A 17,461-nucleotide genomic window follows, 5' to 3' on the forward strand; every position below is an offset into this window, starting at 1 on the left:
AGTTTATATCAGTCCTCTGTAAAAATGAGAGGGGATGTTCTCTGTAGTAGGCTAAGTGTTGGAGCACTTAAACAATTTTGTAGCCTTGTATAATGAGTTAATATGCAAGTTGAGAGTAGCCTTCCTGTAATTTCCTGTGTGTTCTTCTTCCTCTATTGTTGCCTGCTCAGTAGATTGTTGGCTAGCTAATTACAGACTTAGCGTCATACATTAACAGAAAATAATAATAATAAAATAAATTAGAGGGGTTTTGTGGGTGTGACAGATGCTACACTTATTGCTGACATCTTTTAGATTATTTATGTTATTGCCATTGCTTTCATTCTTGGAGCATGCATTAATATCATTGCATTGCTTTGTCATTTAGAACATCCATGATGTTTTGTTCTCTATGCTCACCTTTTCAGTGCTGTATGTCCGTACTTGGCATTGGAAACATGCCGGCAATGGCGTCTGAGTAATAAAACTGTGAATTTGATGCGGAATGGAAAAATGCCTACTGTTACAATTGAGCAGGCTCAGAAGAACTTTTGCAAGGTCAGTACATCTTTGCTATAAGGAATGTTTAGAGATGTGCATTGTTACGTGTATTTCATCCCCTTTAATTATACTTCGTCAAGTCATATTTTCTGTTTAAATTTTTAATACCTTTTTCCCCTTTAAGCATGCATAATAAACTGTTACTCATCAAAAAAAAAAAAACTATTGTAATTTCAGCATTGTTTATTCCTGGTTGCTAGTTGCTTCTTACTGGTTCTTTTCTTATCCTTTTCTATGTCTTGCATTTTCAACATGAAGAGGCTTGCTGGTTGAATAGGGTTAGCTATATCCTATAGCAGTTAGTTATCCTTTTTCTGTATGTGAACATAACCATGTTCCTTAAAATGAGATGTAGTTAACAGCTAATCCGATGTGCAAAACAGCCTTAAACATATTTTAATGCGGGAATGCTTATAAAATTTTTTTGGTATTTCAAGATTTTCTTGAAAAATCTTGGTATTCATTATCATCCAGTACTAAGAATACGAAGTGAAGGAAGTACTGGATTTCTATGTTGTCATTGAAGAAAAATGTCTTATACTGAATGCCGATAGCTTGATTTGTTTTTCATTTGTAGCAAATCAGGCATTTATGTATGTTTTAAACATGAATGGAATATCTCTGTTCTCAGGACCTTTGATTTTGTTGTGGTATTTTGGATTCTGAATCTTACAAGAGTTTAAGTGAATATTGGAAGCTATTTGACACTCTGAAATTTTCATTTGGCTGATTCAGAATAATATTTTAACAGTTTGTCCTAGTGGCTCTAATAGATTCCACATGGTTTCAGTGTTTTCCATAGAAGTGGCAATGTGGTGTTTTAAGGGAATAGTTTGAATCTTCATTCCTTAAATTTTTTTCTTTTGTTTTTTATTTTCAAATACTGCAGAAACTTGTTGGCTCTATTTCGTTTCCTTACATGTTTAGTGATTGTAATTTTGGCAATTCAAGGTTTTAGTCAGTTGGATAACAGGATAAGTTCTATGCTCTTCAAGGGATCAAATTACTCCATTATCCTAAAGTTGAAAAATATTACCCTGAAACCTGTCTTCTCTTTATAACTTCCATGGATTTTTCTTGATATGGCTAGGGATGCAACATGGCCTGTTGGGTTGGGTTGGTAATCAACCCAATTCCAACCCAACCTTTAAGAGGTTTTGCCTGAAGCCAACTGAACTCAATCTCCAACCTGAAGTGGTCAACCTGAACCCAACTTAGAGTAATTTTTTTGAACTTGGGTGAAGTTTGAGTTTGGCTATGGTTACAACTTAGATTTTTCTTCTTTTCATGTTCTCAACAATCTAGCATCCATCCAAGAAAAGCATAGGCAAATAGAGAGTGAAGATGAGAAATTAGTCACTTGCAACAAAATTTATGATGATAGCTAGAATGCATTCAAATCATGGAGACAGTAAGAGTATAGGCCATAGTAGTTGCTAGGTTGATGGTGATTCTCTCGGCAGCTGCAGCATGGCTCTGGATTCTCTCTGTTTTCTAAGATTGAGAAAGCTGCTTTGAGACAAATTGTTCTGTGTGAGGATCAATGATGATATGATTGTTTGGTCTGGAAACACAAAAATTAGATCCTGAAATGAGGAGGCAAATTGAAGAAACTTGGAGCTTTGTCTTCAACCAAGCTTAAGTTTGATGCTTCCGATTTGTGTGGGTCTTGACTCTTGAGTGCTATATATATTGGCTTGCATGTTCAACTTTGATTGCAAACATGTGAAACAAAGCTAAGCCTTCCCATGTTAGTATTTTTCTAACTCAGCTCTGATTTGAAAAGGGGGAAAAAGGTTGTCCAAGCCAATCCAAATGTCAGGATGAGCTTGGATTGGTCAGGTTGAACCCAACCAAGTCACTGCCTAGATATGGTGGGGTCTAAGGCCCCTTTGGTCAGGCCCTTTGTTTTTTAGCCTTGACAGGGTGCTCCATGTATACCTCCTGTGTATGCTAGGGTTGCATCCCCTTTTTTGGTGTTCTTTATTTATTTTCTCTTGCTTGCCTATGGCAATAACATACCAATTTTATAATTTTAATCCCTTAAATGTCCAGGTCATAGAAGCAATTCTTGTTTAGTTTTAGTTTCCTTGCAAAGGGTTTGAATTTTTGTTGACAGTCATCTGACTGTTAACTTATATAATTGAGAGGATCTAGTTCTTTTTTTATCATTTAGATTATTACTATTTTCTGGACTGAATTTTTATGATTAGCAAACCATGCAAATGTATTCCACCTTTATGTTCCATATAATTGCATTTCCTCAATTTTTGCATATTTTCCCCTAGATAATTTCTTTCTCTTAAGCATGCCCTTTGGGTCCTTCATTATTGAATTGCATTATTGTTCCACATCAGCATGGCCATAAAGCATTGTCTAAAATAAATTTCATATGTTACTATGTGAATTTAAATAGGAAACTGTATTTTCTCAAGTTCCTAAAGATATATATGTATTTTTCCCTGCAGTCTTATTTAATTCCATTTATCATATGTACCCTCAAGGTTCATATGTTGTGTCTTCTGGGATTCACAGGACCTGCTGATTTGCAATATATAGCTGGTACTTTTTAGGCTTATAATTATATCTGGGGCTTGATGGTTCATGCATTAGGAAAGAAATATAGGTAGCAGACATGTAGATGGATGATTAGAAAACATGCTAATAGTCAAACTTTATTTTACTGGGACATGAGAGTGTAGTCTTCAAGTAGCATTGAGATATGACACCGTATTATGCTCTACAAATTTACATCAGATGTTTGCAAAGGATAATAAAATTCTTGCCATTGACTGAAAACTGGTTCTTCACAAATGGTCTAAGTTGAAACCCAAATTTTTTATATTTTTTTGGAAGATTGAGAAAAAGTGGAAACTAATGAAAATTTAGGAAATATATTAGGGGTATACATAAGAGTGTTGAGTCAACAAGGGAAGTTTGTGTGGAGAACCTTTTTTTATTATTTTTTATTAGAAGCAAAAGATGTATTAGTTATAGTTAAACGGAACATGAGAACGATGATGAGTCTTCCCCACAAATACAAAATCCTAATAAAAAAATAATTGAACACCTCTACTATATGAGGAGGCTTATGCAAAAAGGTTACATCCACATAATAATGTACAAGGATGTTGACTAAGCTCCTCCCAATGTTTCCCTGTCCCTTTTTATCTACACTACAAGAACCAATTGAGTTGAATAGCATTGAGAGGAATGCCTTAAAAAGCATAGTACAAAAGACCCAAAAAGAGGAATAAAAGTGAAGTGGATTCCACAAAGTCTTTGATGATCTCCACTTACGCTCAAAGATTTTAGCATTTCTTTCTCTCCACACAATTCGAAGCAAAGTGAGAAAAGCAATTTGTTAAAGAGTCATGCCTTTAACAGATTTGCCCAAACCTCTATAAGAAAATAATCATCATGTCACCTTTTGCTCCTTTTTTATCAAGCACATTTGGCATATTCATGTACAAGATTGCCTTCATATATTGTTTTATACACATATATTATATACACATTTGAAACTGATTGAAAAATCTTGAAACTATTGGAATTATATAAATTTTTTTTTCCAGACATCGCTTTTTTAAATTCTGGCATTAAGGCTTGTCAAACTTTTGCTCATCATTTGGTGTAACGGAGAAATATCTATCATCATTTAATTCCATATGTTGATTACAAGATGCTGATTGTTTGATATCATTCCAGGCAGTTCAGTCTGGTCTTCTCAAAATTCTTTCAAAAATGGGTATCTCATTACTTTCTAGGTATGTTATCCAAATCCTAATTGTTTTACTTGCCATGTTCTTCACACCTTCCATGTATTATATTATTTTGTCAGTTTACAACTATGATTTTCCTTCTATGATTTCTCTTCTTCTTTTCAAGCTAACTGAGACATCCTCTTTCCATTTTCTTGTGCTTAGTTATTGTGGGGCCCAGATATTTGAGATTTATGGATTAGGAAGGGAGGTTGTCGATCTTGCATTTTGTGGAAGTGTATCTAGTATTGGTGGATTGACCCTTGACGAGGTAAGAAACATAACAAAATGAAGCAATTGGCCTTAACTTTAAGGTTTTATTTGGTGGTATTTCCATTCTCAGAAAAAAAACTGAGGAATATGACATTCTGTGAGATTTAAGATTGAAATCATTCAGATAAAACTCTTGTAAGATCAGACTATTGGATTTCCTTTATGATATTATGCTTTTTCTTTATTTAAGAATACAAATGCTCTTTATGCAATTGATGTTAATATTTTTTATCCGATTTACAATTGGAAAATATTTACAGTGTGGAAATTTATTCCATAAGTGATAAGTGAAGTGGTATTGCTTTGAGAAATAAGAAGTTTTGAAATATAATTACTGCAACCATGCAGCTATGCACAAGAGCTACAGTATTGAAAACTCTTTTACTAGGATAAAAAACCTGTAAATTTCTCCATATTACTGCAATGATGCAGCCAAGCACAGCAGCTAAAGTATTGAAGTCTATTTTGCTAGGATAAGAAGCCTGTAAATTTCCCCATGGCTTGTTATCAAGTATACAGCTGTAAGTAAATATGACATACACAATTTAGTACCTTATTCTGCTAGAAGGAGGTGGGTTAAGGAGAGGTCCTTCTCCTTTCAGGTTCGAAAATATGTGGCTAAAAGTGGAGGGCTTTCTTGACCTTGTCCGGAGTTGGTGGAGGGAAATAGAGGTCAGGGGTACAGCTAGTTACAGACTGGCAGCAAAGACGAAGGAGCTCAAACAGAAACTGAAAGTTTGGAATAGAGAGGTCTTTAATAACCTGGAAGATAACAAAAGAACAGCCTTGCAGCAAGTGGACCATTGGGATGGTGTGGAATGTGAAAGATGCTTGTCCTTGGAAGAGACAGAATTAAAAAAGGAAGCAAAGGAAAGCTATAAAAAATGGGTTATGTTGGAAGAAAGTCATTGGAGACAACTATCAAGGGAGGTGTGGCTTAAGGAAGGGGACAAGAATACGGGATTTTTTCATCGAATGGCGAATGCCCACCGTAACAACAATACGTTGGATAGAGTAAAAATTGATGGGGTTTGGTTGGAAGAGAATCAGGAAGTAAGGGAGGGGATTGCAAATGCTTTTCATCAGAGGCTCTCAGAAGAAGTGGGGTGGAAGGCGGATATTGAGGGGATCCAATTAGACCGGATTAGCCACCAAGAAGCAGAGAGTCTGGAGATTCCATTCTCTGAAAATGAGATCCATTCTGCTTTAATGGATATGAGTGGGGATAAAGCCCCTGGGCCGGATGGTTTTACTATGGCGTTTTGGCAAAGATCTTGGGATTTCGTGAAAGAGGAGATCTTGGAGATGTTTAAGGAGTTTCATGAGCAAGGATCCTTCCTCAAAAGCCTCAATAACACTTTCCTGGTTCTGATTCCTAAGAAAGGGGGAGCGGATGACTTGGGTGATTTTAGACCCATTAGCCTCCTGGGGGGGCTATACAAATTGATGGCTAAAGTGTTAGCTAATAGACTCAAGAGAGTGCTAAACAAAGTGGTAGCCCCTACTCAGAATGCGTTTGTGATGGGGAGGCAAATCCTTGATGCTTCTCTTATTGCAAATGAGGTGATAGACTCATGGCAGAAAAGAAAAGAGAAAGGGCTCATATGCAAGTTGGATATTGAGAAGGCGTATGACAGCATTAATTGGAACTTCTTGCTGAAGACTCTACACAAAATGGGTTTTGGTCCTAGGTGGTTGGGGTGGATGTGGAGTTGTATCTCTACAGCCAAGTTCTCAGTTCTTGTTAATGGGGTCCCAGCTGGCTTCTTCCCGAGTTCTAAAGGGCTTCGTCAAGGGGATCCATTGTCCCCTTACCTCTTCGTCTTGGGAATGGAAGTGCTAGATGCCCTAATTAGGAGGGCGGTTGTGGGGGGCTACCTTTCAGGTTGCAGTATCAAGGGTGATAGGAGGCACAATCTAAAAATTTCCCATCTTTTCTTTGCTGATGATACAATCGTGTTCTGTGAGGCTAACAAAGAGCACCTAACACACTTGAGTTGGATTCTCTTGTGGTTCGAAGCAGCCTCAGGCCTAAGGATCAACTTGGACAAAAGTGAAATCATCCCAGTTGGTGTGGTGGAGGAGATTGAGGAGATGGCAGTGGAATTAGGATGTAGGGTGGGATCTCTTCCTTCTCAGTATTTGGGCTTGCCCTTAGGGGCTCCGCATAAAGCCTCCTCAGTTTGGGATGGGGTGGAAGAGAAAGTGAGAAGGAGACTAGCACGGTGGAAACGTCAATATATTTCAAAAGGGGGGAGAATCACTCTTATAAGAAGCGTGTTGGCTAGCATGTCAATCTATCACATGTCTTTGTTCCGAATGCCTAAGTCAGTGGCTAAGAGATTAGATAAAGTTCAAAGAGATTTCCTATGGGGAGGGGGAAGTGAGGAAAAGAAAGCTCATCTCATCAAGTGGGAGGCGATTTGTGAAGATAAAAGCAAGGGAGGACTAGGCCTAAGGAAGCTGGTGTTCCTGAACAAAGCTCTGCTTGGTAAATGGGTCTGGAGATTTGCTATTGATAGAGATGATCTATGGAAGCAAGTGATAGTAGCGAAATATGGGCAAGAGGGCCTTGGATGGAGAGCAAAGAAGGCTTATGGAACTATCGGTGTGGGGGTTTGGAAGGAAATATGGAAGGAATCTGACTGGTGCTGGGATAACATGGGGTTCATAGTTGGGAAAGGAAACAAAATCAACTTTTGGACTGATGTTTGGTGTGAGGATACAAGGCTAGCCCAAAGTTTCCCCCACCTATATGCTATGGCTTCGCATAGGAATGCGACTATGGAGGAGATGTGGGATTAGAATTTTGGCCAAGGGGGGTGGAATCTAAGATTTTTGAGGGACTTTAATGATTGGGAGATGGAGATGATAGGGAACTTGTTGCATGTGTTGAGGGATTTCAAGCCTTCTATGGAGGAAGACTCAGTCCGTTGGAAGGGAGGAAGGAATGGTAAATTTAGGGTGAAAGAAGCCTATAGATTGGTGACCAGACCGAATGATATTGGTTTTCTTGCTAGATGCATTTGGGTGGATTCAGTTCCATCCAAGGTTGCATTCTATGCTTGGGAGGCTACTTGGGGGAGGGTGCTCACTCTTGATAGACTTCAGAAAAGAGGATGGCAGCTTCCTAACTGCTGTTTTCTATGTGGTTGTGAAGAAGAAACTGTAAATCACATTCTTATTCATTGTATAGTAGTCAGAGTTTTATGGGATATTGTTCTTGGGTTATCAGGTGTGCAGTGGGTTTTTCCAGAAACTGTAAAGGAGGTTCTAACTAGCTGGAGGGGCCCTTTCGTGGGAAAGAAAAGGAAAAAGATATGGAAATCCATTCCGTTGTGTATTTTTTGGACGGTTTGGAAGGAAAGAAATAGGTTAGCTTTTAGGGGAGGAGAGCTTAATATCCAAAAGCTTAAGAATTCTTTTGTGTGTAGTTTGTGGAGTTGGGCTAGATTGTATATTGGTAAGGAGCGTATGTCCCTTATAGGGTTCCTAGAATGGTTGGCGTCCAACTAAGGGATGGTGAGGCTCGTTGTTTTTTTGGCTTTTTGAGGGGTTTGTTGCTTTGTATACCCCCTGTATACTTGTAACTCTTTGCCCTTCATTAATATATCTTGTTTTACTTATCAAAAAAAAAAAAAAAAAAATTTAGTACCTTATATGTTTTTTCTTCACCCCAAAATTTGTTGTGGGTTCTCAAAATTCCTTGAGATAATGATACACATGTCTTCTTGCACGATACTTTGAGCTAAGAAGGTATTACTGATTTTAGAGATTGGTTGGTCATATGCTCTGCATAGAAAATTAAGGAACTCTTAGAATAATTTTGTCCAAGTCTTGGAAGGATCTCCCATCCTTCTGTTTTATATAACCTTTCACGTATTGGTTTTTTTTTCCTTATCTAAATAAAAATCAATCTTGTCCAAATATGCAGCCCAGCTCAATTTTTCTTGTAAACTACTAATATAAACAATTTGTACCTCCAATCTGACCTTAGAAACCAAGGAGTCCATTGTTGGCCTGTTCGGGCTTATAGTGACTCATGAACTTCTTGGTGGATGATGTTGGTGGCCTTTCATAGTTTAATTACCTTTGATTGTTAGTAGACTTATTTTAAACCTTTGAACTTTTTCAGGGGGACTATTTATTTGATTTAAGACAACTTAATCTGATTTTGCTTTAATTTGTTGACTTAAAGCATATTACTTAATTTTTAGACTTATTTTAAACCTTTGAACTTTTTATCAGGGGGATTATCTATTCGATTTAAGACAACTTAATCTGATTTTGCTTTAATTTGTTGACTTAAAGCACATTACTTAATTTTTACTTTTAACTATTAAGGCTGTTTGGTAAAGTTAAATTTTTTTGAAACCGTCTAAATTGGAAAGAGTTGACAATTGTGGGAGATTTTAGATTTAGAAAAAAAGAGGAAAGAACTGATGGTTGTGGTAGAGAGATGATGAGAATTTGAGAGTTTTAAGCAATGAGGACACAAAACTATAGTGGATTCAGAAAAATTATTTTCTTCTAACTTATTACTTTTAAGTTAATCTTGTCTTTTAGTAGTATTATTAAATTATTTACTGAACATACTTAATACCTTTACTGGCTTAAATTAAGTCATTTGTTTATATCAAATCATCAAGTCCATTTACCAAACAAAATCTTTGTGTTTCACATAGATTTGCTTGGAGAACAATCACTATAGGTAATATGCTTGTTTCTAATCTTAACCTAGGAAGGGAGATGTGAATTTTTCAATTGTATTAGTTTATTATTACTTGGTGGGCTTCTTGTGGAAATAATATACAACTTGGTTCTTGAGTTGTTTGTGAATTTATTTTAATCTTTTAAACAATTTTTCAGGTTGTTACAATTCTGTTGAGTTTTGAATTGTTTGATGACTTTGGTCTTTCCAAATCTTTTCTTTACTACAGCTTGCAAGGGAGACTCTATCCTTTTGGGTGAAGGCTTTCTCTGAGGATACAGCTAAAAGACTAGAAAATTTTGGGTTTATACAGTTCAGACCAGGAGGTATGTGTTGTCAAATGTATATATTTCCTAAAAGCTGGAGTTTAAAAATTGCATAACTAAATTGTATGTTCTTGTACAGATTAATTCTGTTTTCTGGATACCAAAATCCATTTGAAATTGTATGAAAATCAATATAGGAATACATGGATTGCTATGCTGGCCTGAGTTGTAATTCATACAATTTCTTCAAGTTTTAATTGAAATGCTGTAATTTTGTGTCAAAATTACTGAAATGTTGCTAAAAGATTCTCATGATTTTGAGGAGAAACTTATTTATTGCTGTAATAATATTTTGTTAAACAAAGAAGCCCTTACATCTGTTGAGGCTGTGGAAAAGTCCATGTATGGAGGAAAGTTGTCCATTGGTTCCATAACTAAATATTGGCATGACATTGGTGTGGGGAGTTGGCTTTGAAAGATCACTTTTCAGTTTTGTTCAGTTTGGCTGCTAGCAAAAGTGCTTGGATGTTTTGAGTTGTTGTGAGAAGGGAAGGAGGGGGTCGAGGTCATTGGAATCCAAGATTCCTGTGGATTTTTCGCTGATTGCTAATTGGAGTTGGTGGAGTTGTTTCTGTAGCCCTTTCATTCTGTTATGGTCTTTGGTGGAAGAGGAGATTGGCTGGTGTGTTTTATTTCTAAATCAGAGTGTTTCTTGTTGAAGCGCTTCATCAAGTTTTTGCATCAGGAGGCTTTTCTCTGTTTCCAGCTAGAGAGCTGAAAACAGAAATGGACTGAATCTATTTTTTCTATTATGATTTGAAGAATACAATCTGATATTTATAGGCTACACGAGACATATTCAAATAGGAGACTATACGGTTGTCAATCTACTCTAGAATAGAAAATTAAATTTGAATTACAGATCACAGTCCCAAATTTAGCTCTCTAAAATAACAAAATTAACTACATCAAATCTCCTAAAATAACGCAATTTTCAACGAGCCATTGGGGTACTGGGTTCTGGTGTTCTTTCTAGCATGGGGTTCTTTGCTTGGGAAGCAGTATGGGGGGAAATCCTGATAACCACTCAACTTATGACAAGTGGTTGGGGATTCTGGTGAACTGTTGTTGCATGTCAAGCAAATGGAGGAATCCACCCATCATATTTTCCTTCCCTCCACGTGTACTTGTAGTTTGCATTTGTTAATTTTTGCCTTGTTTTTAATGTCTTGGATCTTGTGTCGTAGCATAAAAAACGCATTGGTTGGTTGGCAGGGTAATTTTATTGGCTAGGATAGGAAGAAGGTAAGCAGGATGGCCCTTTATGCCTTTCTTGGTGCATTTGGAATGAATTGAGGGTAGAAGAATTTTGTTGGATTGGAGAGGTTTGAGTTTGCCCTTGATTAGAGGGGCTCTCAGAGGGTTGAACATTGTCTTTATTAAATTTCATAGATATGTTGGAGAAGGTAGAGGATTGATCTGGATTGTTGCTTTTGATCACATGTACCTAGTTTATGCACCTGTTTTATTATGTGCCTTTTTAGTATATAGCCAATTCATCTACAGCAGGAAAAATGGAAAAGAAAAGAAAAATCATGCTTGACCATATGGACTTGCAATTGTATCAAAATCCCTTATTTCTCCTTTAGTTGTTATGTGCCTTTTTGGTATATAGCCCATTCACCTACAGTAGGAAAAATGGAAAAGAAAATAAAAGTCACGCTTGGCCCTATGGATTTGCAATTGTATCAAAAGCCTTTATTTCTCCTTTAGGACACTGGGAGTTCGAGAGGCCTTATTTCGTCCGGATGGTAGTAAAGTTTGACCATGGTCAGCTATTTGTTTTTCAACTGTGAGGTGGATGCAACATTGTATAGATAAATAAGTCTTGTAGAAAATTCCTTCCCTCCTGGTAAGGATCCTAAAGCCATGCTAAGAAGGAATAGATAGGGCTACCTACATAAAAGGTTTTTCTTCTCCTTTGTCTTCTTTGTTTTAATGATAGACCTCTCTCTCTCTCTTCCTCTCCCTCTCTCATATATTTCCTGTCATTTCTCAGTAGTATATCTTATAAATTATCCATACATAAATAAATAAAAGAAAGAGAACAGTTATCTCATTTTAAGTTCAAATGCAACCTGTTTTCATAAATTTGTATCCAATTTTTTATCATTTTGTTTTAGCCTATCTGAAAAAGAAAAAAAAAGATATTATCATTTTGTTTTAGTTTAATGATTGTTTCTTTTTCCTCTCCCGATCTAAAGTTTACTGGCTTTTAGGATTTAACTTTATAGTGTTTTGCAAATATTTATTATGCTTGACCATTTTCTGAAAAAAAGTTTTAAGCATGATATATATATATGTATATCTATACATGAACTTTGGTATTTGCACTACATCAAAGAATGCTAAAGAATTATTTGTCCTACTTTTGAAAGGGGAATATCATGGAAACAACCCTGAAATGTCGAAGCTGCTTCACAAAGCTGTTCGCCAGAAAAGTGAAAGTGCATTTTCGGTTTATCAGCAGCATTTGGCTAATCGGCCTGTGAATGTGGGTTTGAAATCATTAGTATTCTTAATAGTAAGAAATAAATAATCTGATGCTAACATATATTTTGCTATTTTATCCATAGGTTCTTCGTGATCTTCTTGAGTTTAAAAGTGACCGTTCCCCAATTCCATTGGGAAAAGTTGAACCTGCTGCTTCCATTGTTCAACGGTTCTGCACTGGTGGGATGTCACTTGGAGCTATTTCAAGAGAAACCCATGAAGCAATTGCCATTGCAATGAATAGATTAGGTGGAAAATCTAACTCAGGAGAAGGTGGTGAGGTATTCTGTTTTACTTGCACAATTACTGAGGAGCCAACTTTTAGTGTATAACTATGGTCTGATCTAGTTACATTAAGTTCATGAAAAAACATAACTCTGAAATAACTCTAAAATTAAGGTATTTACTTCCTTTTTTCTGTCCAGGATCCTATTCGCTGGAGCCCACTTACAGATGTTGTTGATGGGTACTCTCCAACACTGCCACATCTCAAAGGTCTTCAAAATGGGGATACTGCTACAAGTGCTATCAAGCAGGTCATGACACTAATCTTTGCTTTAGAATAAGTTCATACAATTCTCCAAATCCATCTCAGGATGTTGCTTTTATCCAACAAAGAGTCTAATGAAAGAAGAAATGAGAAGGATTTGTGAGCCAACTTCAACTTCGGCTATATCCTCTTAATATCACATATAGACTTGTGAATGACTAAAATACCATTTAAACAACAAAGAACTTGTCATGATATGAATAATACTCCCCCTCAAGCTAGAGCATAGAATGCATCATCCCCTGCCTTTTTACATAGAACAGAAGAATTTCTTTGGCCTCCATCCTTTTTTTGCAAAAGCATCTTCAATTCTCTGACTTGAAAGAACATAAAAACAAGAAAGAAAAAAAAAATTTTAAAAGATGAAGCCAAACTCCTCCTTACCACTACCAAGTTCATTGATAAAATCAAAGAAAATTTTCATTCTTCGAAGGAATCCTAGATCCACCTGAAAAGGAACTTGAGCAAGTAATTCTTTCAGTTCCTGATCTGACTGCTCCACCTTCTCAAAATTCTGATATTACTGTCTCTCTAAATGCACCAAAACAAGCAGAAGGAGCCAACTTGCACATCTTCCTTGACCTCTTACCCAGAAAACTATAGCATGCCATGCCAACAGTGACTCTCTAGTTAACCATAGGAAAAACCATGAAGTCCATGAGGGAAGAGCACAAAAAGATCCCAGATGAAGTGACTCAGACCATAATGAATTTGAATATGATTAACTGACCCCTTTCTGTTGCAAGGAGGGACATCTTATGATGTGCTCTCAAACCTCACTTCCCCTTGGTGGGAAATGGATAAGAAGATTCCAAACCTAAGGATTCTTAGGACTTAGCAGAAGAAAAGGACCATTCTGCTCACACTTCCACACCAAACTATCCTCCTGCTACTGGGACAACCAGTAAATGAATGAACTGAAACAAAATTTGCATCAACACCTGTTCTCATCATGGAACAATCTCAAAGAAAGGGAATTACAATGGCCAACAATAGCTTCCATTTTTTGAGAGAGGCATGTTCAAACAGAGAGGGGAAACCATCTTTAATAGAATACCCCCCACCATGCCTTCTATCAGTTGAAAACTTGATCATGAGATTATGCCCAACTAAAAAGCATCTACTAGGTCAAAAGAATTCCCTATCCTTTGTAATAGCTTTCAACAGACCCAACTCAAAACCATCCCCATAATCCCTCACAGCATGAAAAGCAGCCTTGATGTGCTTTTTCCCCCTTAGATCACAGGATTATTGGCAATATGCACCGCAGCCTGATAGGGGCTTAATGAAACATTCCTCTTATTACAGACTCTTTTATAGCATCTCATATGAGGTAAAAAGAAGCCAAGCTCAGGTGAAGTATTTAGGTCTTTGGGCTGGGCTTGATTGACAAACTAATAATGCCCAGACTCATCTCAGACTTGGTTGAAATATGTTTAGCAAAGTTCAAGCTTAGCTCATCAAGAACAGTAATTGTTTGGCTCAGTTTGTTAGAGTCGTGTGGTTTTGAAAAACTAGGAAAAGTTTCTAAATTTGTTATGATTCTGTGATTGATCAAACATATACATTTTCAGAAGAAAACTATTTATAAGTTCTTTGAAAAGGACCTAATTGATGTATCAATACATTATTATGTCTGTTCTTTTTTCTTCTCTCTTTTTTTTTTTTTTAAACTGAGTATAAAAGGCTTTATGTGGAAAACAATTTGAAGATAATCAAGTACTGATTGAATGCTGTTGAAATTTTTCAAGACTACAATTAACTTACGAATGAACTCAAACATGCGGTTAACTTAGCCAAACTGAAGCCAAGCTCAAGTACATCTGTTCATTTTACAGCCTCTTCACAACACTTAAGCCCTGTTTGTTCAAATAAAACAGAAATCAGGGTTGAAAATATGTTTGAATGATATTTTACCATTTTCTTTTTCTAGAAAATTGACCTCAAAAATGGAAAAATTGAGAAGGCCAATTTGGTGTTTCCAAAATTTTCTTATGAAAAAATGAAAACTGTTTTCTAAAAATTTGAAAACAAAAAAGAGAATAAAATGAAATAAAAGACTTTGTGGGACTTGTAATATAAAAGTAAAACAAATATTAATATGAATAAAGCATCATCTCATATATATTTGAAATCAAGTATTATCTTAAAAGTACAATATTAATGTTTTGTTATTTATTAGACTATGTATTACTATAAGTGGATGTATTTTATATTATAATAATTTATTTGATTAACTATAAGCATATTGAAATATCTTATTAAACTATTTTAAAATAAAAAAGATAGTAAACAAATAAAAAAATAATGAACAGATCAAACATGGTCACATATAGTGTATATAAAATTATATTTATTATTACAATACATATTATAAAAATATTATCCTTTTTAATGACATATCTCATACCATGATATTTATATTATATGAACTTTTAATTATATTTCTTTTCACCATTTTTTTGTCAGTGAAAACTAAAAGACAAACAAGATTTTGCCGATTTCATTTTCTAAAAACAATTTTCAGTTTTCTTTATCAAATGCATTTTCAAGAAGAGGAAAAATGGGAAGAACGTTGTTTTAGAAAATGTTTTCCCAACCAAACGCAACCTTAGTTTCTTGCCCTTCCATGTCACTTGGTCACCTCACACAGATGTACAATCTCTAAGTCTTTCTATTTAGACTCACCTCACACAAATGTACGATTTCTAAGTTTTTCTATTAAGACTATCATTGGACCTATCAACTTTTGCAAAAGTTTTGGTATCTATATTATTACTAAGGTACCATAGCCTTATTGAACTTTTGCAAAAGTTCAAATCCTACAAGCTTAAGTTTTTAGAAAATTGGTAGTTCAACATGGTATCAAAACCTTGTTTGGTGAGAGGTCATGTGTTCAAACCTCACTAGTATATATTTATATCCCCAATTTAGTAAGCAAGTCCAAAGGAGGCTGATTGTGGTTGGTAGAGTACAAGATTCTAATGCCTCCTATTATAGTTGGGGGGGATTTTGCACAGGTTAATTACACCAATTTCAATGTTATATATATTAATTTCCCACAAGTTCTCTATCTCTCTCAAGGTCATTTATAAGTTTACTCTCTCACCTTTAGTAGATCAACTACATGCTTTCTCTGTCACAATGATACTCATTTCTAGGCCTACTGACTTCTATGTGCAGTGAATAATATCTGAGCCAATCCAGACCTTTCATGTGCAAGTATCTACCCTTATAAGACTTAAAATCATCACTTTTCACATCATTACCCATAAAAATTGTCATCTGTCAACATTGTCAGCATGATCATACCACTTAGCTGTTACTGCACAAACTGGGAGTGGTTAGAGGTGATTTTCTCCCTTCTACATTTTTCCATGATTATACTGAATTTATTAAATAAAGCCCGTGCAGACTGCTTCTAGCACATAATTAGCCTTCTGACAGAGGGTATGTGGCTTTTTAAACAATATACCCAGAGGGTTGATTCCCATTCAACCTTTCCATTGTTTCCATGTAAAAATTCATTCTTGATGTCAAATTGATTCAAAGGTCAACTACAAACAACCAGAATAGATAAACTCATATGAAATGAATAGTCAATTCTAAACATTTTAAGTATACCTTTTTGCCAATAGACTAGTTTTAGCCTCTCAATGATGCACTTGGATGATATTTATTAAGATGTTACTAAATAACAAATAAAAGATTGATGGGAATTTTGGAATGAACAAAAGAGTGTTTGGAGAGACGATGTTCAAGAGTAACTTCATACAATGTGGAAAATAAATGTGGTTGAGCAGAGCCATGAAAACAACTCAAGGTGGCAAAACAAATAATGATGCAAGTGAAAGTAGCGACATCAGCAGCAGATATTGTCCTGTCCATTTGCATTAAAGCAGAAAAATCCTCACGAGGAGTAAAAGAGTCATTAGTGCAAGTGCTTGGCTAAGTCTAGTGTCACTTACAGTATGCTGATGGGTAGTGCTTTCCTTTGTTTAGATACACTACCTTATTTGTTTAAATACACTACCTAATTAGCCCAAAGAGATTATTAGACAGTAGCTTCTCTACTTATTCATTTACTATAAGCAATACTTCACAGAATATTATTCCGTCTTCTCCAGGTTGCTTCTGGTCGTTTTGGTGTCACCCCCACATTCTTGGCCAATGCTGACCAGTTAGAAATCAAAATTGCACAAGGTGCAAAGCCTGGCGAAGGTGGTCAATTGCCTGGGAAGAAAGTCAGTGCATACATTGCAAGATTGAGAAATTCGAAACCTGGTGTTCCACTTATATCTCCGCCTCCACACCATGATATTTATTCTATTGAGGATCTTGCTCAATTGATTTTTGATCTTCATCAGGTTGATATTTTCTAGATCATTAGTCAGCTTATTTTTTAAAATTGCAGTTTGGTAATTTTTTCTCAACGGCTGAAAAAAGCTTTAATTCCATCCATATGGGCTGCCTAAAATAGATATATACCCAGAACTGTGATGAAATGATCACTAATGTTTACTGAACAAACAGGTCAATCCAAAGGCTAAGGTATCTGTAAAGCTTGTTGCAGAAGCTGGAATTGGCACGGTTGCTTCTGGGGTCGCTAAGGGTAATGCTGATATCATACAGGTAATTGCCCATGACAGAAAAATGCTTATGTGTGTATACCATTTAGAAAAATAAAATTTTTCTTTTTGTTTTTTGTTGAATATCTTCTGATCCTTTCTAATGCATTTGCTGAAACTGTAAGAGTATCAATTGGAGACAAATGGGAAAGTCAGCCTGTTAATCCTTCTTCAATTTT

The 17,461-nt window shown here is 35.9% G+C and overlaps 1 protein-coding gene across 1 annotated transcript in view; it reads left to right on the forward strand.

Moving 5' to 3' along the window:
- Nucleotides 1-17,461, forward strand: part of LOC100233082 (ferredoxin-dependent glutamate synthase, chloroplastic) — a 47,653-nt gene that overhangs the window by 24,295 nt on the left and 5,897 nt on the right. Inside the window, exons 14-22 of the mRNA XM_002267020.4 lie at nt 408-537; nt 4,249-4,307; nt 4,467-4,572; nt 9,515-9,611; nt 11,990-12,105; nt 12,188-12,385; nt 12,530-12,640; nt 16,782-17,021; nt 17,188-17,286. Coding sequence (XP_002267056.1) covers nt 408-537; nt 4,249-4,307; nt 4,467-4,572; nt 9,515-9,611; nt 11,990-12,105; nt 12,188-12,385; nt 12,530-12,640; nt 16,782-17,021; nt 17,188-17,286 — 1,156 coding nt within the window. The remainder of the gene's footprint in view (nt 1-407; nt 538-4,248; nt 4,308-4,466; nt 4,573-9,514; nt 9,612-11,989; nt 12,106-12,187; nt 12,386-12,529; nt 12,641-16,781; nt 17,022-17,187; nt 17,287-17,461) is intronic.

This window comes from Vitis vinifera, chromosome 8 (assembly GCF_030704535.1).
Source record: "Vitis vinifera cultivar Pinot Noir 40024 chromosome 8, ASM3070453v1".
Taxonomy (NCBI): domain Eukaryota; kingdom Viridiplantae; phylum Streptophyta; class Magnoliopsida; order Vitales; family Vitaceae; genus Vitis; species Vitis vinifera.